We start from the raw sequence: 23,239 nt of genomic DNA on the forward strand, positions 1-23,239 counted from the left end.
AAATTCTCTAATATCATCTTAACATAAAATGATGTAGTCCCATAAAGAGTGCAACCCTTTTTCAAATCCTTAGTTTTTTCCAGATCAAAAGGAGTGTATTTGCTCCTTTGTTAACCTGAAGAATCAAACTCTTCAATAACAGGGTATGCATTTATCAAATCAGATATATCCTGTCCTTCTTGTTTTGCTTTAGCTGGTGCCTTTTGTAATCTTGTCATAAGCTGCTTCATAGGTGGTGCTGATTGTGTTACTGCCCCTCCCCCTCCTCCTTCTCCCTCCACTCATGAAGGGTTAATTGAGGGTGGTAAGTCAGGGTTTGGGGAATGCCCTAATGGCTCCAGCTGTGAAGCACCACACTCCTTAATTTCATCAGAACTGTACTTAATTCCTTTCTTGTCTAATTCTTCATCCTTTTCACCTAGTTTGTCAGTATCCAGGGTCAAAGGGTATGCACAGCCCTTTGGGCATGTTCCAAATTGTGCTCCAGGATGGTTGGATCAGTTCACAACTCCACCAACAATGCATTAGTGTCCCATTTTTCCCACATCCCCTCCAACATTTATCATTATCTTTTCCTATCATTTTAGTCAATTTGAGAGGTGTGAGGTGGTAGGTACTTCAGAGTTGTTTTAATTTACATTTCTCTAATCAACAGTGGTTTACCCTGTTATTTTTTTTTCATATAACTATAGATAACTTTAATTTCATCATCTGAAAATTGTCTGTTCATGTCTTTTGAACATTTATCAATTGGGGAATGACTTATATTTTTATAAATTTGACACAGTTCTTTATATATTTTAGAACTGAGATCTTTATCAGAAACACTGGCTATAAAGATTTTTTTCCCAATTTTGTTCTTCCCTTTTAATATTGTTTCTGTTTTTATAAAAATCTTTTTAAATTCATGTAATTAAAGTTTGTCCATTTTGCGTTTCATAATGTTCTCTAGTTCTTTGGTGATAAATTCCTCCCTTCTCCAAAGATCTATAGATAAATTATCCCTTATTCTCCTATTTTGTTTATGTTATCATCCTTTATCCCCAAATCATATATTTTATTTTGGCATAGGGCATGAGATATAGGTCTATCCAGAGTTTCTTACATATTAATTTCCAGTTTTCCCAGCAATTTTTGTGAAATAGTGATTTCTTATTTCAGAAGCTGGAGTTTTAGAGTTTATCAAATATTAGATTACTATAAGTCTTGATTATTGTGTCAACAATAATATTTTCACCTTTTTTGTTGTTGGGATTGTTTTTTTTTTCTTTTCATGTCTTTTTTTCCCTTTTGATCTGTTTTTTCTTACATAGTATGATAAATGTGGAAATATGTTTAGAGGAATTTCATATGTTTAACGTATATTGGATTACCTACTGTCCAGGGGACAAGGGGAGTGAGTGAGAAAAATTTGGAACCCAAGGTTTTGCAAGGGTAAATGTTGAAAACTATCTTTGTACGTATTTTGAAAAATAAAAATATATTATTATTATTAAAAAGAGACTTTAAAGGTCCAACATCTATCTAGTTTTACAGATGGAAAAAACTGAGGCTAATCAAAGTAAAGTGAGTTCATGATCATATATTTAGTAAAATATCCATCAGAATTTGATTGTCTTCAAGTTCAACATACTACCTAGTATACCATAATGCCTCTCTTCTAATATTCAACATGAATTTTCCTAACATGAATTTTAAGTTTATTTTGCCTTTTAAGATTAGTTTTTTGCTTTTTTCCCCTTTGAAATACTTCTTTCAAGGAATATTTCATTGTCCTTATTATCTTGGAAAGGGGAGAGATATTAATCTAGTCCTGTCACCATATGTTCTAGAATGGACATCAACAATCATCTTGTAGATATCTAGTTCTTTAGAACTGATGAAAATATGAGCCTTGCATACTTTGGTTAATTTTTTCAATAGTTTTTTTTTTTCAAATACATGTAAAGATAGTTTTCAATGTTCATTTTTGTGAGACTTTGTGTTTCAAATTTTTCTCCTTCCCTTACCTCCCTCCTCCCCAAGACAGCAAGCAATCTAATATAGTTTAAACATGAGCAGAACATATTTGTCATGTGCAAGAAAAAACAGACCAAAAGAAAAAACATGAAAAGTAAAACAGCAAACAAATAAATAAATAAATAACAGTGGAAAATACTGTGCTTTGATTCACATTTAGTCTTTATATTTCTCTCTCTGGATATGGATAGCATTTTCCATCCCAAGTCTATTAGAATTGTATTATATTGGATTACTTCATTTGGGTGAGACCCCCACTTTATTTGGGAAGGCCCAAGTCTATAACAGTTGATCATCACATCATCTTGCTGTACTGTGCACAGTGTTCTCTTGGTTCTGCTTAACTCAGCATCATTTCATGTAAATGTTTCCCTATTTCTCTGAAATCAGCCTGCTCATCATTTCTTATGAAACAATATTATATTATATTTATATACCATTACTTATTCAGCCATTCTCCAATTGGTGGACCTCCACTCAATTTCCAATCCCTTGCCACTACCAAAAGAGGCATGGCACACTCTGTAGGCAACATAACGTTCCCCTCACCTTTTACACTTGCTATTCATGAAAAGAGATAAATGAGAGAAGGACAAGGATGAGCTAATATATATACTTGAATATGGTAAATTGTAATATTCTTCTCTAAAATGTAATGTTCTCTGGGAGAGGTTTCTTGTGGGGCTTCTGGAGGCAGCCTTTGTTTCAGTTCAGTAATCACCCAAAATGCAGCCAGGAATTAAGGTCCAAATCCTTTATTGTCTCCTTCAAAGTCTTGTCTCCTTTCCTGTGGCCCGGTTAGCTTTCTTAGAGGCCTTCTGTAGTCTTGGTTAAGAGAGGTTGAGCTCTGGCTTCTGAATCTCCCAGACTGAATCCTGGTTGAGGCTCCTAGCTTATATATGCTCTCTTAAAGGTGTGGATCTTGTAGAATTCTAGTAAGAACTAAGTACAATAATCATTGTTTTTATCAATTCCTCTGACTTAGCACCTTGTTTCAATCCTTTGTTTCAAGTTCAGAGTTCTGGCCCATAATAGTAAACATCATATTACAAATTAGAATTATATTGTGTTATATAGTGAAATTCATGATCAGAGCCATGACAAAGTATTATGTATATGGACTCAAAACTATTCTAGTTCATAACTAATATTAATTTGAATATTAATTCAATTAATTTGATAATAAGAACATAAGAATTAGTTTGAATAGTTGTGTGGGGGTGGTTAAAGTTAGAAGGAAAAGTTCAGAGTGTAGTTACCATCTCTTTTCTTAAAAAAACAAAATATATATATATATATATTATTTATTTTTAACATTCTTTTCTTTATAAATTTTGAGCTCCAGATTCTCTCCTTCCCTAACATCCTTTACCAACTCATTCAAAGACAAACAATATGGTATAAATTATACATATGAAATCATGCAAAATTTATTTTCATTTTCTATATCACAAAAAGGAAATTATACATCAATTTGCACTCAGAGTTTATTAGTTCTCTCTCTCTGGAAGCAGAATTTTTTATCATTAATTCTATGGAATTATCTTGGATCACTGTATTGATCAAAATAGCCAAATCTTTCACAGTTGATCATCCATCACAACATTGCTCTCATTGTGTACAATAATCTCATGGTTCTTGTCACTTACTTTGCATCATTTCATATAGATTTGTTTTTGGTTTTGTTTTTGTTTTTTTCTGAAGCCACCCTCCTCATCATATTACATATAATAGTATTCCATCACAATCATGTTGCACAACTTGTTCAGCCAATCCCCAATTGATGTCCCCTCAGGTTCTAATTCTTTGTTACCACAATTTTTAAAAAAAAACCTACTATAAATATTTCTGTATATATAAAAACTTTTTTTTCTTTGAGTCTAAAAGAGCATTTAAAAATGTGATTGTAGATAGTATTAATTTTTTCTTCTTAAAACTGCCAGTTCATAATATTTGGTTATTTGTCAATTGTGGAATTGTTCTTACTTTTATAAATTGGACTCAGGTGAAAAATGAGACCTTATCAAAGAAGCTTATTGTAATTTTTTTTGATACCACCTCATTGTGGTACCTTTTAGCAAAATTCAGTTTTCCTGGTTATCCCTTTCAATTAGATATAATTTTGCTTTTGCTTTGTCACATATCATAATTGCTACCTTTTCCTTTTTTACTTCAATTGAAGCATGATAAATTCTACTCTAGACTTTTATTTTAACTATGTATCTTTCTATCCTAAGTGTATCTCTTAAATATGACATATTGTTGGATTCTGGTTTCCAATCCATTATGTAATAGCACTTCCAATCTATGGCTGAGCTCATCCAATTCACATCATGATCACTAATTGTGATTTTTCCCTCCATCCGATTTTCTTCTTTTTTTATCCTGTATCTTTCTCCCTTTCTTTCCTCCTCAAAAGTGTGTCTTGTTTCATGCAGACTACTGCTTCCTCTAAAATCCAACCTCTTCCTCTTTGAACCAATTCTCATGGGAGGTTCAAACATTCAAGCCACCCCCACATTTTCCCCCATTATGAATCTGTTTTCTTGTGTGTTTCTTTTTTGTGGAAAAAAAAATTTGCCCCATCCTGTTCTCCCTTCCATCTTCTCCCTCTTCCCCCTCCCTTCATTCTTTTTTTGATGATCACATGATTATAATTGACTCACACTATGCTCTCTCTGTGGATTTCTTCTTATACTGTTTAATAATGATAAAGTTGAAACTTACATATTTTGGGCTATTTTTCAGGTCAGTCATTTTTTTCAATGAGGTATCTCATATATTCTCCTTTTTTCCATTTTTTTGATTTTGTTTTATTTTTTTTCTGATGCCTCATAGAGCCATTAGTTTCTATTTGACCAATTTTAACTTTTAAGGAATAATTTTCTTCTGTAAGCTTTTGTGCTTTTTCTATTTGGCTAATTTTGCTTCTTAAAAAATTCTTCAGTGATTTTTGTGCCTCTATTATTATTATTAGGCTAATTCTGTTTTTTAAAGTATGATTAAAATCTTCAGATATTTTTATTCAGTTCTTTTACCAAGCTGTTAATAAGTTCTTTTTATAAGTTATTTGCATCACTCTCGTTTCTTTTCTGAATTTTTTCCTCTATTATTCTTATCTCTTAACTCTTTCAGAAATTCTTGCTAGTCTTGTATTCAGCTTTGATTTTTAGCTTTTGTATTCAGCTTTTGATTTTTGATATTTTTAGGCTTTGATTGTAGCTATTTTCACATTATTGTAAGAAAGTTTTCTTTTTCTCCTAGCTACCATAATAGCTTTTTATGGTCAAGGTTTTTGTTGTTGTTGTTGTTTGTTTGTTTGTTTGCTCTTTTCTCCAGGCTTTTTCTTCACTTTTACTTTTGTGTCAAAACTGGGCTGCAGAGGCACTAAACCAAACTTCTGTTTATGCTACTGTTTTCAGAGCTGATTTTGGGAGGGGTGGGTCTATGCAAGTTTTCATGCTTCTAAGGTATTGTGATATGGGCAGAGATGTGTTTACTATTGTCCTGGCTTGTGCTCTGGTCTTTAGCCAAGAAGGGCTCCTGATCCCCTGCAGCCACAAGTACTCTTGGTCCTGGATTTGTAGCCAAGTTCTCTGTTTTCCTGCAGCCATAGCCTGGCTATATAAAAGGTATTTGTGCCCACTGTGGCACAGTGTCTTATGATCTCCTCTAAAGGAACATCCTTTTGTAGTTCTAGTATAATTCTTCTACAAACCTCATTAGCATTTTCCTTAGCAAGTTGTCATAATTTCTGTTGCTACATTTTCACCAATAGTTCATATGACAACTGTCTGCCAACATCCCACAAAATCAGCAAAGGGTTCATTTGGACCTTGTGCTATTTTCATGAAGGCTTCCCCTCTATCTTGTCTTCCTGGGAGATGCCCCATGCTTTGATAGCAGCAGAAGCAATTTGCTTATATGCTGTAAAAGGGTAATTAATCTGCACTAAAGTGTTTGCATAAGGACCTATACCTGTTAGTTGATCAAAGGTGACTGGTATATTAATTCCAGGTTGCCTGTTTCTTTGGGCTTGTATTCTATAGAGTTCACTATACTCAGAAAGCCACAAGTTATGTCCAGGTTCTAAACATATCCTTGCTATATATTTCTAATCATTAGGGGTTAAAACTTCAAAAGCCAAATTCTCTAACAACATCTTAACATAAGACAATTTAGACCCATAAAGAGTACAAGCCTTTTTCAGATCTTTGATAATTTCTAAATTAAAAAGAATGTATCTTCTTTTTTCTTGATCTGAAGAGTCAAACTCTTCAATTACAGGGTACATTTCCATTCTCAAATCAGATATATCCTGCCCTTCCTCTTTAGCTTTAATTAGTGCCTTTTGTAATCATGTCATAGGGGGTGGACAAAGCTGCTGCATAGGTTGTGCTGATGGTGTCACTACCCTTCCTCCTCCTCCTCCTCCTCCTCCTCCTCCCTCTACCCACAAAGGCAAAATTGAGGGAGGATGGTCAATATATGGGGAATGGCCTAAGGGCAGCTACTCAGGTGTAACTGAGCTGTGAAAGTGAGAAACACCACACTCTTTAAGCTTATTGGCATGGTGCTTAACATCCAACTCTCCATGCCTTTCAGAAGCTTTGTCAGTACCATCCTCTCCTCCTCTCTCCTCACACTTCCTTGTCTGGCTGTTCTCCTTAAAACTTTTCCTTTTAGAACTTTTGGGATTCTTTAAAACCAATTTATGATATTATACATAAGGAATGTTTCTTCGGGAATTAAATCAGGACCCATAGGTTCATAATACTCAATTAGTTGCTTTCCCATATTTCTTACATATCTGGCTGTAATTTTTCTTTTTTAAAAAACCAAGGAGATGTGTACTGTAATATATTTAAGAGCCCAGTGATCTGCCTCTGAGTTACCCACAACCCTTGCTTCTTTATTAAACTAACTATGCATTCTACAAACTTCCCTTGGGGGGGAGGAGGCTCTTAATATTTGCTCCATTTCTGCTGAAAAAATGAAAGTTACTAGTTTTGCCTTTACCAAAGTTTTCCTGCTTGTCTATTTTTATACTCATTCTATTTCCAAGTCACAGGAACTGAGACCACTGAGCTTACGATCATGTCAGTCAAAGTACTTTGTGCCCTGTTTTGCAAGGCCCTGCGTTTCTAGGGCCCCACATTTGGCCGCCAAAATGTAATCTCCAGGCTAACTCTCTGGACTGGATTTGGTCTTTAGGCAGAGAAGTGAAGGAGGCAGGAGAGCTACCATGTGGCTGGTCAAAGATGGAGTCTAGAGTCTGGAATCTGGAGCCTGAAGTCTTCTCTGTGTCTGTGGCTGAGAGAGCCTTCTCTTTCTGAGACTCCTTTAAATACCTCAGTACGATTACATTACTAGCACACTGAGCACAAGCCAACTGTTGCCATTATATCACTATATTACACTAAGTATGTGCTTAACAAAAGAATCAATCACACTGAGTAGGTGCTGAATTATAAGTACTCTGATGTCTGTAATTCAAGTATACCTTTTCAGAGTTCTGTCCCTCTACATAAAATGGCCAGGGTTTTATGATTTTTCAATTTCTTATGTAATGTGCATAATGAAACATGATTTTTAGACATAGATTTGCATTACTTGACTTTGCTTATTTATTATAAGGGGGGAGCTGGTGGAGTGAATGTTATTGTTGAGTGGTGATAATATTGCCAAAAAGAAGAAAGGAGATCATCAATGAAAAAAAGTTTAATGAGCAAAAGAGACTAAGAGGAAATTTGTAAGGGAACACAGATAAGAAGGAATTTTGTTATTATCTTATCATATTTAATATAGACTTTAAGAAAACCAAACTGTACATTATAGGAACTCAGTTTCATATACAATCTTATTTTTTCTTTATAGTTGTTAAGTTCATAAATAGAAAGAAAAAAGTTTTTGTTACCAGAAATAAGTTGTTGATATGAAGAAAAACTTTTTAAAAAAAAATATGAACATCTTGTTTTCTATAAAGCATAATCTTAGAATGTTATCTGGAAAAACCAGAGGTTGTTTCTTGCCTGAAGTTGCACAGTGAGTATCTGAAGTAGAACCTGAATCTACTCCATCCTGCCTAAAATCTGGCCCTCGATTCCTTAGGATCAAATGCAATGATATTTGTAAAGCATTTATCACAGTATTTGGCATATAGGAAGTTCCTTTTTTTCTTTTCTTTTTTTCCCTTCTCGGAAGCAATCAGAGTTGAGTGGTTTATCCAGGATTACACAGCTAGTTAAATGTCTGAGGCCAAATTTGAACTCAGGTCTACCTGATTCCAGAACTGTCCACTACTCCACCTACTTGTCTCCAAGAAGGTCTTAATAAAGGTTTTCCTCTCCCTTTCCCCAACCCCCCCATTATATTGATACCTTATTCTAAATTTTAGAGCATATTATCTTGAGAAAAGTTTCATTCATTTTCAATATATCAGTTCAAATTAAAAGGTACAACATAATTTTCCAATGTGTCATTTCCTTAATTGGTACTTCTACTGAATGAAAGCTACTATTCATTTTCTTTTAAAGACAAAGATAAAGGTGTTTCAATATAATTTATATAACAAAAAGACTTTTGGGGAAAATAAAATAAAGTTGGCTTATAATCACAAGTTAAAGTGTCTAACACTCAGACTTAATTTTCTATTAAAAGTATTAGCAGGAAACTTATTATGATAAAAAATACAAAAATTTAATATCTTATTCTGGGTCATGGGGCACACAAAATAGAGGATTAGACTCTTTTCTAGGCATTAGAAACTAAGGAAAAAAGTCAGGACCAGCTAGAAGTAGAACAATTATGGCTGAATCTTCAAAATAAGAAGACAAGGTCCAACAAGGTCTTATGAGAGATAAATAAACTGGTCCATAATGTTGTATTTTGGGGTTTCATACAGGGAGTCCCATCCTATCTCAGAGATTTTGTCCCAAAGTGGTTTTAAAGAGAAAAGAAATTAGCAGGGAACAAATTCAGAGGTTATGACAGCACAACAAAAATAATCAGGAGAATATTAAAATTTTGATATATGATAAGGAGTCCCACCAAAGAAACAAAAAGGAGAACAGTTTTAAAATAAAATCATGCTGAAGTGAAAGGCAATATGGAAAATAAGAGTCAAAAAGATAAGGTTATATAAGAAAAAATCATTAATCTTGAAGAAAATACGAGTAGAGACAAATTAAGTATCATAGATTTCTGAGAACACAACAAAAATTTTAAAAGCATGCATATCATAATACAGGAAATGATATAAGAAAACTGACAAGAACTCCTAAACTAGAACACAAAGCACCAATCAAAATTTTATTCAGATAAAAAAAAAAAGTTGGACCTGATGGATTTGTAGGGAACTCCAATCAAACTTTTAAAATAAAAGAAATAATATCTAACAGTACATTTTTATTCTTAACAATTGAAAAGGAAGCATTCTATGAAACTTTTCATGAGATAAATGTAATCTAATACTTGAACCAGAGAAGGATAAAACAAAGAAATTGAACCATACACCAATATCATTAGTGAATATTATTTTCAAAATTTCAAATAAAATCTTGTCAAATGTCAAATTAATCAAAAAAGAAAATTTCATCATGTCCAAATTGTAATTGTAGCAGGGATACAAAAATGATTCAATAACAATAAAAATAACCTATTAAAAATAAAAATATCCAAAGCTACATGGTTATTTCAATACATACAGAAGTAATCCTTGATAATATAGAATACTAATTTATCCTAGAATATAGGCATAAGGCAGTATTTTTAATACCATGAAAAGCATAGGGATAAAATAAAAGCTTTCCTAATAAATATATAGGGTGAAAAGAAAGGCTGTTCCTTTCTCCAATATTATATGATATATTTCTCTAAACTTAGAAATGGAATTAGGCAAAGAGATGACAAAATTAAGTGTACTAAATAATGACATGATAGTTTATTTAGAAACGCTTAGCAAATTAGCAAGGAAACTAATTGACATAATGGATAACTTCAGCAAAGTTGCAGGTCACAAAATAATCCCACAAAAAATCAATAGCATTTCTATATAATAACAATCAAATCTAAGAGGAAATAATATAAAGGGAAATTTCATTCAAAGCAACTACAAAATGTATAAAATATTTGGAGATCAATTTAACTCAGCATAAAAAAAGACATGCACATGGTACTTCTTAAAAAAATAATTAAGGTGGAAAAATATTCATTATTATGTCTGAGTCATGCTAACATAAGAAAAATTGCTATTCTACCAAAATTAATTTATAGATTTAGTCTGATAGCATCAAACTACCAAAAATACTATATTTATAGATCTAGATAAAATAATAACAAAATTCACTTGAAGGAAGAAAAAATGATTTATAAAATGAAATATATATATATACATATATATATATATATATATAAGGATGAAGGGAAAATAGAAGTCTAATTCTCAAACTATATTATAAAACAGCACTGGTACTAGAAGGGAAGCAGATTAATAGAACAGACTAGACCCAAAAAATGAGCAATGACAGAATCAATGACTCAATTTTCAATAAATCTCAAAACACAAATTACTTAGGAAAGAAATTTCTCTTTGATAAGAACAGCTGGGAAAACTACAAAACAGTTTTTTCAGAAATTAGTCTTAGAATATCACTCTATACCAGATATCACAAAAAATTCAAAATGGATTCATGATTAGAATATTGACCATGTATAATTTAAAAAAAAAAAAAAGACATAGAACATGTATCTTCTTTCAACTATATATGAAGACAGATTCTTAACTAAGATGAAGGAAGTCACACACAAAAAAAACAAAAATTAATCATTTTATTACATTAAATTGAAAAGCTTTTGTACAAATAAAATTAATGCATCGAAGATAAGAAAAGAAACTATTGACTGGAATTGAGAGTGGGGATGGTAATGGAAAATCCTTGTATCAAATTTCTTAGGAATTTGGTATCCAAAATATTTAGACAATCAACCAACAGGAATACATAAGATTAAAATCCATTCCCAAATAGAAAAGTAGTCAACAGATATGAACAGTTCCCAAAAAAATAATTGCAAATTATTAATGACCAGATAAAAGGATTTCCATATCACTAAAAATAGTTTAAAATATATTCAAATAAAAGATATTCAGATATCTAGCTTTGTCTTCTAAATCAATTCAACACATATTTAGAGAGTACCTTCCATAAACATGATTCTTTCATTCTTTGCCATAGCAACAAACCTTCTATCATTATATACAAAGGAAGGGGGTAAAGAGAATAATCTTTTAAATAATAATCAATTCTGTACTATATAATCAGCTTTACAAATATTTCATCTAATACTTGGCAACAACCCAGGGAAGAAGATATAGTTATTATCCCTATTATTAAAAAAAAGAAAAAACGGAGGCAATCAGAGATTTAAGTGACTTGCCCAGGATCACACAGGTAGGAAGTGTCTCATGCTAGATTGAATTCAGTTCTTACTGACTCTAGATCTGGAACTCTATCCAATATACATTAAGAGAAAAAACAGCTTGACCAGATAAAAAATAGATTTATAATTTCTCCCTTTAATAAGATGAGAGGCAACATGTGGATAGAGATCTGCTTTTGGAATCAAAAAGACGGGTTCAAGTCTTACCTCTTACACATATTAGCTCTATAAGCCTAGGTCATCTCTTGATATCACCGGCAGTATTTTATAAGTGATCTTTTAAAACTATTTTTGTTTAATTACTTCATTTAATAACAACATTAATTTTTTTTTATTTTGATTTCCAAATTTTCTCCCTTTCTCCTTCCCCATCCCATCCATTAAGAAGGCAAGCAATTATCAATGAAAAATATTTTTCCACATTAACATGTTGCAAAAACAAACAAAACACAAGAAAAATGGAGAAGGTTGAAAAAGTGTGCTCCAATCTGTACTCAGAACTTATCTCTGGAAATGTATAGTATTTCCTTTAAAATTGCCTTGGATCATTGTATTGTATTTAAAAAGCTGCACAACTGCTATTGCTGAAACCAAGGTCCACCACTGGTGTTGTGCTACATGAACTCTGGATCAGCCTCTATGGCAGTGTCACAGATCTCTCTTTCCAATCTCCTAAATTGTTTTAGGACTAGGAAAAAAAGGTGTTTTTCTTACTTTGACTTTTTCTTGGCTCTGACACTGAAGGATTTAAGCAAAGTTGCTTGGAGAGGAATGTTGGGAGAACTCAGTTGATTTACCCTGTCATCTTGATTCTGCCCCTGGAAGTTGCCCCAGCCAATATTCTAAAATTTTAAGTGAAGAATGAATCATGGACCTATATTCATGAAGTAAATTTCTATCCTGCAACCCTAAATGATAAAAATCATTTCTCTGGACTATATTTTTTTTAGTTAACAGTTTACTTGGGATTTTGTTCTTCTTGAGATTACGTAATTCTATGGAAATTTCTGCTAGGGTTATATCATTTGAATAAACAATTTGCAAAATGAAATTAAACCAACAATCAGGAAGCACCTATTAATCCCCTACTGTATGCTAGACCCTATACAAGGTGCTGGGAATGCAAAGACAAAAATGAACCCTCACAAATTTTTAAAGAGCTGACATTCTTTTAGAAGAAATAGCAAGAATATTACATACATATACACATAATAAATACAAGAAAATTTCTAGGGATTAGGAATGGGGATTGAGTGTGGAGGATGCCATTTAAGATATAGCTCTTGAGCTAAGTTTTCAAGGAAGCTAAGAAAAGAAAATAAGGAGGGAATAAATTATAGGCACAGAGGGAAAGGAGCAGCCTGCACAAAGACCAAGAGATAAGAGATAGAATGTTCTCTGTGAGCAATTAAATTGGGCCAGTATCTGCCATATAAAATGGGAGAATTATTTCCAAATTTTGAAAAGGTAGTTGCAGACAAGTGGGAATATAAATAAATGTATTTGCTATAAATATAGGAGATTTCATTTAATTCTAGAAGAAAAAGGGGACCACTGCAGCTTATGTCAGACTTCAACTTTAGGAAAAATCTCAGGCAGATATATGGGAGAATGAATTGAAGAAGGTAAAAACATAGAGACCACAGAAATGACTATTGACACAGTCAGTAGAATATAATCTAGTAGAAAGTTAGTAGAATAGGTAGGGTGAGTTTTTTTTTTCTTCTTAGCACAGTGCTTAATAAATAAATCTTTCCTGAATGAATGCTTTTAGGTATGTGTGTGTATGAGTCTGATTACATGTATATGTATATATGTATGCATATTATATATAGTATATTTATATACATGCCTTCCTTCAACTATTGCTATGATGCTTTCCATGTTTGTTTGTTTGTTTGTTTTTGCTGAGGCAACTGGGGTTAAGTGACTTGCCCAGGGTCACACAGCTAGGAAGTATTAAGTGTCTGAGACCAGATTTTAACTCAGGTCCTCCTGACTTCAGGGCTGGTGCTTTATTCACTATGCCACCTAGCTGCCCCTCTATGTTTTGTTTTGTTTTTTAATATATATATATATATATTGAAATACCTTAAAGCTTGTGATGTCATTTTCAGTTTTAAACCTCTTATTCATGGATTTAATTTCATTTTCACATATATCAAGTGCAATGCTAGCTACTGTCGTATGTTCTGAGAATGCAAAAATAAGATAGTATTTGGTTTAAAGATGCTTATAATGTATAAGGAGATACATGTATGTAGGTAATTATAATACTAGATGTGAGCGCAGAAGGCTGAAATATAACTTAAATATCTGCCTTCAAGGAACTTATTATCTAGTGGGGGGATATAAGAGAAATATAACAACAACAAAATAAATAACACTAGGAAAGAGTTAAAAATATTCAAAAAAATGATATAATGTATCCAAGAAGAGAGAGGTGAAGGGAGGGAATGAAAGGTGGGCATGGAATGAGAAGGAAGGGAGAATCACTTTTATGAAGAAATTAGTGCCTGAGTTGAACCTTGATGAAAGAAAGGATTTTTTTAAAAGGCAGAAGTGCTCACAAAGCCTCTTCTGGACATGTCTGAAGGCGAATACAATGGGATAGAAATAGGAAAGAGCAGGACAATATCAAGAAATACCTACTTTCATGTAGTCTGATTCAGTTGAAATAGGATAGTGAAATAGGAGGATAGTGAATTAAGTCTTAAAAGATACATTGGGGGTCAGAATGTGGAAGGCACTAAATGTCAATCTGAAGAATCTATATCTCACATGGTAAACAATGAAAAAATACCAAAGATTTTTAACCAAGGAGGTAGTATAATCTGAGTAATGCCTTAAAAATATTAGTCTATGAAAAACGGATTGGAGATTGTTATGGTCCTCAGGCAAGAGATAATACAGCAAGGGAAATTAATATGTAAGATGCTACAGAAAAAGGAAAAATGAAGATACGTTAATTGAATATAATGAGAGGTGTTAATCTGGGGAGGAACTATTTTTGACCTTTATTTGTATCCCCACTGCTTACTTGGCAGAGGGCATATTGTAGGCAATAAATGCTTGATAACTTGATTTATGAAGGAAAAGAAAAGTGCTTGGAGTTTCTAATCTGGGTAACTGGGAGTTTGGTGGTGTAAAAAAAATTTAGGGACATTAAAAAGAAAAGTATGATTTTAGGGGGAAAGATGAGTTCAATTCTGGACATCTTCTGGGAAACAAGATACCCAGCATTTGGAATTATAGAATATAAGCTCATAAGAGTTATCAGGGTTGGAAATAAAGGATCATATACATAAAAGGGATAAGTCATGGGAGTATGTGGGGTTATAAATCTGAGCTCTTATAAGCTTAGAATCATATCATAAATTCACATTTCCAGAAATCAGTCCTTTATTTCTCTTTTCCTTGCCCTATTATCACAGGTATCATGGAGATGACAATACCTCCCTAAAAAGGAGGTTGCATTTGATTTCTGATCAGTTACAAAAGACAACACATATTTATTAAATACTAATATGTGCTAAACCCTATGATAAATGCTAGGAATCAAAAGAAGCACATAACTGTCTTCAAAAAAAATTTATATTGGGGCAGCTAGGTGGCGCAGTGGATAGAGCACCAGCCTTGAATTCAGGAAGACCCGAGTTCAAATATGACCTCAGACACTTAACATTTCCTAGCTGTGTGACCCTGGACAAGTCACTTAACCCCAATTGCCTCAGGAAGAAAAAAGTTTATATTCTTTTTCTTTTTTTTCAAAGAAGAATCGCTTACTTTAATTTCTAATTTAAATATAGTGATTTTTAAAAGAATAAATACTAAAATGTTATGCTATGGACATTTTACATAAATATTTCTACCCTATAATATTTCTACCCTATAATAAAGCAGTTATGAAAATGAGGGAAGACAACACATAAAAGGAAGCAGAATGGAGTAGTGGGAGAAGGGAATATAAGATGAAGTTACCTAAAGAAAGTCTGAGAAAGGCAAGAATGTACCCTGAAAGGGATTGGTTATATGTCTAGCTTGGGCTTCTCCTTAAAATGGAAAGGGAGGAAATAGCTAAGCAAAGGGAGAGGTTACAGAACAGAGGGTACAGTTATTTCTTCCACAGCAAGGTGATTAGGGACAAGACTCCCTCATGATATGGAAAATTCATATAAAATTTTTGGCCCTCCCTTTGTACCAGAGAAGAAATCTGATTTTTTTCTTTTTATTTTGTGGGGTATTGTAAATTTGGGTTTAATATTTGGTCATTGCACTACATATATGTAGATCAATCTTAAGTAAAAAAAAAAACTTTTTCTGTGTCATCCTCTGCCCTTCACATGTAGTCTGTTGCTTCTTTAAAACTCCCCCGAAATTCCCATTTAATTTCTTATGCCAACCTACAATATATTGAAACCACAATGGGGAAAGTTGTAATATGAATGGGATAACTGTATTTCTAATGTATGAAATTCAGGAATGGAGTGAATTTCCAAAGTGAAGTGGATTCTTAGTATTTCCAAAGATGAAAAAAATTAAGTATTAAATGGTTACTTTATGCAGAATCCTGAGCTAAAAGCTCAAAATACATAAAAAAGTCTGACAATCCCTGCACTCAAAAGAGCTCTCTCTAATGAGAGAGAGAAGGCTTCAATTACAAGTAAGATCTTAAAATTCTATGGTATGATGAAAAAGCATGTAGTAATGAATAGCTTTTTTTTTCAGGTATAAAATATCAGTTTTTGATGTTGGAACATTTGAAAGAGCCAGTGGCTAGTGACAGGAACTTTCTTTTCTGAGTCTTCAGTAACTATGAAAGCATCACTTGTAGGAACAGTTGGTAGGGCTACATCTCCTCACATATTGCTTCCTAGAATGAAGGCTGAAAGCACTGGACTAAAAGCATTACCATTTCCAAGATTCCTGAATTAAGAGTCCTATTCTATCTCCAGATATCTGAAGGAAAATGGTATTGGACCTGGAGTTAGGATGACCTAAGTTCCAAATCCAGCTTCAGACAATTACCAATTTTATGATCTTGGGCAAATGACTTAATAGCTATTTGCTTCAGTTTCCTCAATTATAAAAATTGGGGTAATAATGTCATTTACCTCCCATGGTTGGTGTAAGGATCAATTGAGATAATTAAAGCACATAGAACAGCACCAAGCACTATAATGTAACACTATATAAAGATAAACTGTAGTAGGAGCAGGAGGAAGAGTAGGAGAAGAAAAAAGAAGAGGGAAAAAAAAGAGGAGGAAAAAAGGAAGAGGAGGAAGAAGGGTGGTAGTAGGAAGAGAAGGAGTTGTTGTTCTTGTTGTTATCAAGGGGATAATGGTAGTGATTATCTCTTTACCAGCTATCTTGATTCTTCAGACAGGCAAGTTTTCCTCTTGTGTTGGCAGTTTTGTTGGCAGTTGGTATAGGGATGGCTGGCTTTTTCTTTGCTTTCCCAGATGATAATTGTGAGGGCCAGGTTAAGAACAAGACAAAAATTGGTCCAACTCATGTGCCTGATTGCTGGTGGCAGTTGGTCAGCAGCTAAAACTAGTAGTGATAAAAAAAAAAAAAAAAAAAAAAAAAAAAAAAAAAAAAAAAAAAAAAGTGGAGTCCTCTCAACAAATACTTCTATCAAAGATAGTTTTGGAGGCTATGTTGGAAGTAGATCTGGTGGTTTGGGAGGTACTGGTCCTCCCAAGACTCCTGGGTTCAGTGTCTAGGCCTATGTCTATGGAATCTTAGGGGAAAGAATGCTCAGGGGGGTGTCTTTAACTTGCCTGTCACTTACTACCTCCTCCTTTTCCCTTCAGATGCTTTGTTCAGCAGAGCATAGAGTGCAGCCTAGAGAGGAATTAAAATGTGGTTATCCTAACCCTCCTTCTTAAAAATGATTTTACTTTGCTAAAATCTTTTTAACTGTTGAGGTAGGGAAAGGGGTTTGGGGATCACAGTCTGGTATCATAAGGTGTCTCAAAAGAATTTGCAGGCTTGAACTCATTTCCTAATCAAGGGGCAAAGTTTATTGTAATTGTAATGCCATTACAAGCAGAATAAATTTCAAGAGAATTTGGCAAAGAAGCAAGAGCACATTTATCTAGTTCTTCATGATAGATTTGCTAATTTTATGGCCTAGAGTTAGAAGTGGTCTCTGCAATTTGGTTCTCATTGACCAACAGATTATTACTTTTGTTTTAGGAGTTTGGTCAATGGGACTGTTCTGAGGCCAAAAGCTATCCAATAGTCAGCAAAGTACTGAGGAGTAGTCTATTCGAAATCAGATAGATTGTTATTCTTAGATTGGGTGTGGGAATTTCCTGAGGCAGACTCCAAAGCTAGAAGATTTAGAGTCACTGACTTATTATTAGAACAGAAGCCCCCCCCCAAGATTAGAGGACCTCAAAATCATTCCTGTCTGCCCTAGAAGCTATATTACATCATAACTACAACTTTTTATACATTCATTTATAGAGCATGTTGGTTAGTGTTCAATACCTAGACCTCAGACTATACTAAACATTAAATAGAACTATACAATTATTATTATATAATTGGATAGTATATAATATTTATAAAATAAATAAAATATAAATATGTGATAATATATAGCTTCTATTATATAATTATATTATAAAGTACTAAATATATTTCATGTTATATGTTATGTTAATACTTTTATTTGTTAACTACTTAATGTTAATGTTATATATTAATATGCATAATATATAGTGTATTATTATATAATATCATTAGAATTATTATATTGCAGAATGGAGGACTAATAGAACCAAGGGAGTACCCATATTGATAACATTCACAGATTCATCAAAGAATTTAAAAAATTATTAACTGAATCATAGAATTTCTGAGTTGGATGTTCAGAGGTCATTGATTTAAAACAGTATATGAAAAAGGATCACCTCTGCAGCCAGTAATCCATCAAACAAAAAATATTCATTAAGTACCTACTTTGTACTAGAGACTATGCTAGGCCAAACAATAGTCTGTCTTCAAAAAGAGTTCAAATTCTAATGGGGGAAACAAGTACATATAAAAATATAAACAACATAAATTTAAAGTAAATTAATACAACTCTATACAAAGTAGTTAAATATAAGAAAATTTAGAGAGGCCACTTCCAGTCAAAGGGATCATAAAAAGCTTAATGGAGAAGCTTTTTTGTTGCTTGAATTCTTAGAAGAAAAGGACTCTAGAAGGCAGAATTAAGGAGGGAAGTGTTTTTGCAGCTTCCACATTAAAAATGAATGCTAACAAGACAAATCATTTCATTTCTAAACAGTTCTAAATTTAACCTTACATTGAACCTAAAATCTGCCATTCTAAAACTTTCACTTAGTATGGCTTAAATCTTAAGGGCCAAAAACATCTTTTAAATAGTTGAAGAACACGATGTATTCCTAATCTTCTCTTCACCAGATCAAATCAATTCTACCACTGTTACTATGTGGAGTATGTAGTATGTCAATCTATTCTTCTATTACCTCATTCACCAACTAGAAAGAAAGAAAGAAAGGAAAAGAAAAGAAAAGAAATTACCCTTTCCTGAACACAATTTCCCTATGTGATTTGTCTTCCCAATTCAAATTCAGAGGCTGCATTGTTTTTACTCCTTTGTATCCAAGCACTCAGCTCAGCACTTGGTATTCTGCATAGCCATTGCTTAATAAATGCCTTTTTATTCATGTAACATGACATCCATGCTCATATTCTCCTGATGTAATCTAGTTTGTCAGAATTCTTCTGGGCTTGACTGGGCTTAGTGGGTTAATTTAAAGAAAAGTATAAAAACTAATTCTGATTTAGTCTGTGATAGTGTTTTAAGTTAAAAGGATGGACTAAAAAGTAATTCAAATCAATAATATTCAGTAAAGTGCTTACTCTCTATAAGATATTTCATCCTTATTGAATATAGAGGGTATGAAAATATAACTTTGGTTATCTATAAAAAGAGCAAAAAGTTTGTGCAAGATAGATGTGTAAGTTACCTTTTAAAAGAGATTGGAGGAGGGAATGAGGCTTCCCCAAATGGAATTAGATATATTTCAAATGTTTATTTTCAAATTAGACATTCTGTTGCTGTATACAATGTAAAATTAAGTATGGCATATTTAATTTTTTTTTAATGCTTTCTTTCCTCTCCATTTAACAACCTCAACAGGTCTTTTAAACTCTTGGAAATGACAATGTGAAATGTGCTATAGCTGCTTCATCTATATCATCATGCTATATCTAAAGGAAGTGATAATGAAGTATTTAAGGTGTGGATCATACTTTGGCTGTTATCTGCATAGAATTCTTTTTGTTTGTTCCTTGAGAATCAGGAAAGTTCTGCGTATTGTTAGTCCTACAGTCATTCAACAACCGGGAGGTACATTGTGTCAAGGGTACAAATAGGTACAGAAAACTGAAGGAAATGTGCTTATAATGCTCTGTTAAAGAAATATTTCTGAACTTATGGAGGGCTTACTTACATTACTTTGCATAATAATGGAAAGAATTTCTTAGATTCTTAGAACTGGGGGTGTCATGATAGATTTTTATTCAGTAATATGTCACAAGATTGCTTTGTTTATGAATTTTTAGCTTAGAATTAATGATTAAATTGGCTTGTGACCTTACTGTCCTTTGCTAAACAGTAGTATTAAGCTAATTCTGGAAAGAAATGGGTACAACTTTAGCAGGTAAATATAAGCAAACTACTGAATTTCTCAATCACAGTGTTCTCATAATAGCATTTTTAAAGTAGTTTTATCCTACAGAAACAAAGCAAAATCGTTTATAGGAGAAAATTGAAAGTGTGTAGGAAGAAGAGAAAAGATTGCATCTTGATTAGAAATGGGCAAAGAAGAACTTTTTGTTGGTGAGGGGAAAGGGACCAAGAGAACTGAACGAATTCTTTTTAGTGGTACTTGTGGGATAAGAACATTTTCGTAAAGTTCCGGGAAAGAGATTTCTAGACCTAGGAAAACCTGCTCTGTTACATGATTGGTCAGGCATAATCTTGGGAAAAGAGCCCCTGGAGAAAGCAGAAGAGGGAGCACAATAAGAAGGAAGATGGGAGGAGGGGCGGTGAAGGGTGTGGAGAAAGGAAAGGGGGCTGGAAAGTGAGAGGGAGGGAGGCAAGTAACATTTATTGCTCAGAGGTCTGGAGAGCAGAGAAAAGAGTGTGGAAAAAGTGAAAGTTCGCGAGGCCAAGTGCAACGGGGCCGGGACCCCGGTGGTTAGCAGAGGAGGGCACTAGGGGGGCAGCTGGGCATGCTCCAGATTCCCTTGGCAGCCTCAGGCGTTGGCTCCTCGAGGCGCCCTCCTTTCCCGGAGCATTGTTTCTTTGCCGGGAGACGAGGAAATTGCCTTTTGATTGCGGAAGTCCGTGGAAAGAGCTCAGGCTAGCGGCAGCACGGGTCAGTATGGCAGCGTGGGAAGGGCTGCGAGCTGCCTGCTCCCGCTCCCTCTCGCGTCCGCAGCCCGCCGAGAGCTGCAGCTGTAGCAGCAGCAGTAGCAGCAGCAAGAGCGGCCCCTGTCCTGGCACATGCCGGTACCCCTCCCGGAGAAAACCTCAAGGAGAGGGCAGGAAGCCCTGAACCTTAAGCAACAAGTGTCTTGCTGGCTGTCCCAGGAGTTTCCACTCTCCCTTTGCCATTCTCTTGCTTCAACTCGCCTCTCCTCTCACAAGCTGGGACTCGGTGGCCGTCTCCCTTCTTAATAATCCCTTCGATAATCTTGTTAAATACTGATGGCAATGACGAGCTATGGAGCCAGGTTGGCCTTATGGATGGCACTGAACCTGATGCAGGTGAGTGGAAGGAGGAAGGGGTTCCCTCATAGATGTGGAGAAAACACCTTCTTTGCTTTTCCTCTCCAGCTTTCAGCCTCCACTCCTTGTTGTTCTGTGCTCCTAGACCTTTTTCTTTAGGAACCTTCCTCGGTCGAGAGAAGGGTGCTGAGAGCAAAACAGAGATATGCTCTGCCACCAGCTCATCCTCCAGAGCATTCACTGCCAAAGTCATACCTTGCTCCCTGTCTCCTGCGCCCCCACCCCCAAGCTCCTCTGGAGAAGGACGGCAGTAGGGAGACTTGGCCATCTCTCATGTTCTTGCTCTGTTTTTTGTTTGTTTAACTTAATGAATTTGTTTGGGGAGATTGTTTTGGAGAGGAAGGGAAAGGAACCAGAGCGTCTCTAAGGAAGGAGCAGTCAGGAGCAGTCACTTGTCTCTGATCCCTTTTGCAGAATGGCCTAGGAGAACCATTGAGATGCGACATCAACCTGACCCAAGCCAAGGTCTCCAGCAGGTCTGCCAGTCTCAGGTGGAGCACAGAAGGGTCACCTTGTAACTTTAGCCTCATCTCCAACTCCGACACCTCTGGGAGTGCCCTGTGCTACCCTATGCGGATTGCCAACCATACCTATGAATGTAACCCCCAGGATTTACAAAGTGGAACAACCTATCATTTCAGGATTGTGTCTCAGGATGGAGATACGAAAGTCATCTCCTTGCAAACAGGTAATGGGTTGCAGGTGCAGCTGCCATGGAACATTCTGAAGTGAGAGAGATGGGCTCCTTTCATTTGACCTCCTATTAAAACTCCAAAGAAAGAAGGAAAGATGAAAACTGATCACTGATAGAGACCTCCAAACACAAGGGGTATGATTTTAAGAGGCTTGAGATGTCTCAAATTCTGCCCTCTTAGTGTTAAAAGGCTGGGTCTCTGCGCCTATTATAGGGTAAGAATCTGTTAGAAGGGAGCATATGCAAATGATGGAGACTGTTAAATTTGACCCACTAAAATGACAAAACAGCAGAATAATTTAAGTAAATATTTTAAGTAAATAATGAAAATGCACAGATTGAGAAACATGCGTTTCCTCAAATTAGCATTATTTTTGATAAGGGGCATAGAAACTTCAGGAATAGAGCAAAGAGGGGAGACATAACTGATATTGGCATTCCATGAAAAGAGGTTTTTTATAAAAGAAACTACTAGATATATGGAGATTTAATGTGTTTGGAAATTTTTTGTATCCAAGGTATAGGAAAATAAAAAGTATAGAGATATGAGATGCTTGTTGGCAGAGGAGAAAGATAAAGAAAGTAACTCAATTATTATTATTAATTCAATTAGTTCATTGTTCAAGCTATTCTATTTAACAATGTTTCTTCTCAATGTTTGAAAGTTTAAATTTCAAGGAACTCTTCTTTGACATTGAGCAGTTCCCTTAACTGACTAAAATAGGGTAGATTGAATTGTTTAGTTTAATTTTATTAGTTATTCATGAATTATCTATTAATTCTGTGTTCAAATACAGTCCTTTTCTCAATATTTAGGTCTTGATTCTATAGGTACTATTCTTTCCATTCTACTATACTACCTTCCTTGCTTAACACAAAATATGATATAAAATTCTTAAATTTACTTGTTTCCTTAAAGCTCTGAAGAATTTTTAAAAATAGTTTAGTTTTTTTTTTTTCTTCTTTTAACAGACATTTGATTTATGGTGCAATTCACTCTAAAATTTAGCAAACCAGAAAAAAAAATATCTCCCCCTTCCCCCTTAAATTTGGAGAGACTGGGTATTCATCTTTAAAGCACAGGGAAAAATCATTGACAAAAAGGAAGAAAAAATACAACTCCTCATGGGGGACAAGTTTTGAATGTATTTTGGGAAATTATAAATTAGTCCTTTTAAACTGATTTGTATAATCCTAAAAGAAGGTATGACCACTTAGTATAGCTTATATAGTGTCAAAATATTATCAAT

The 23,239-nt window shown here is 34.2% G+C and overlaps 1 protein-coding gene across 5 annotated transcripts in view; it reads left to right on the plus strand.

Annotated features, from left to right (window-relative positions):
* PTPRB (protein tyrosine phosphatase receptor type B) overlaps nucleotides 1-23,239 on the plus strand; it is a 133,897-nt gene that overhangs the window by 18,947 nt on the left and 91,711 nt on the right. For 3 of the 5 annotated variants that reach the window (XM_074270541.1, XM_074270542.1, XM_074270543.1), the window contains exon 4: nucleotides 21,710-21,983. In XM_074270541.1, the coding sequence (XP_074126642.1) occupies nucleotides 21,710-21,983 (274 nt within the window). Of the gene's footprint in view, nucleotides 1-20,604; nucleotides 21,275-21,709; nucleotides 21,984-23,239 lie in introns of those variants that run through there. The other 2 variants (XM_074270545.1, XM_074270546.1) reach the window with 1 other exon arrangement.

Source organism: Sminthopsis crassicaudata, chromosome 5 (assembly GCF_048593235.1).
Source record: "Sminthopsis crassicaudata isolate SCR6 chromosome 5, ASM4859323v1, whole genome shotgun sequence".
Classification (NCBI taxonomy): Eukaryota; Metazoa; Chordata; class Mammalia; order Dasyuromorphia; family Dasyuridae; genus Sminthopsis; species Sminthopsis crassicaudata.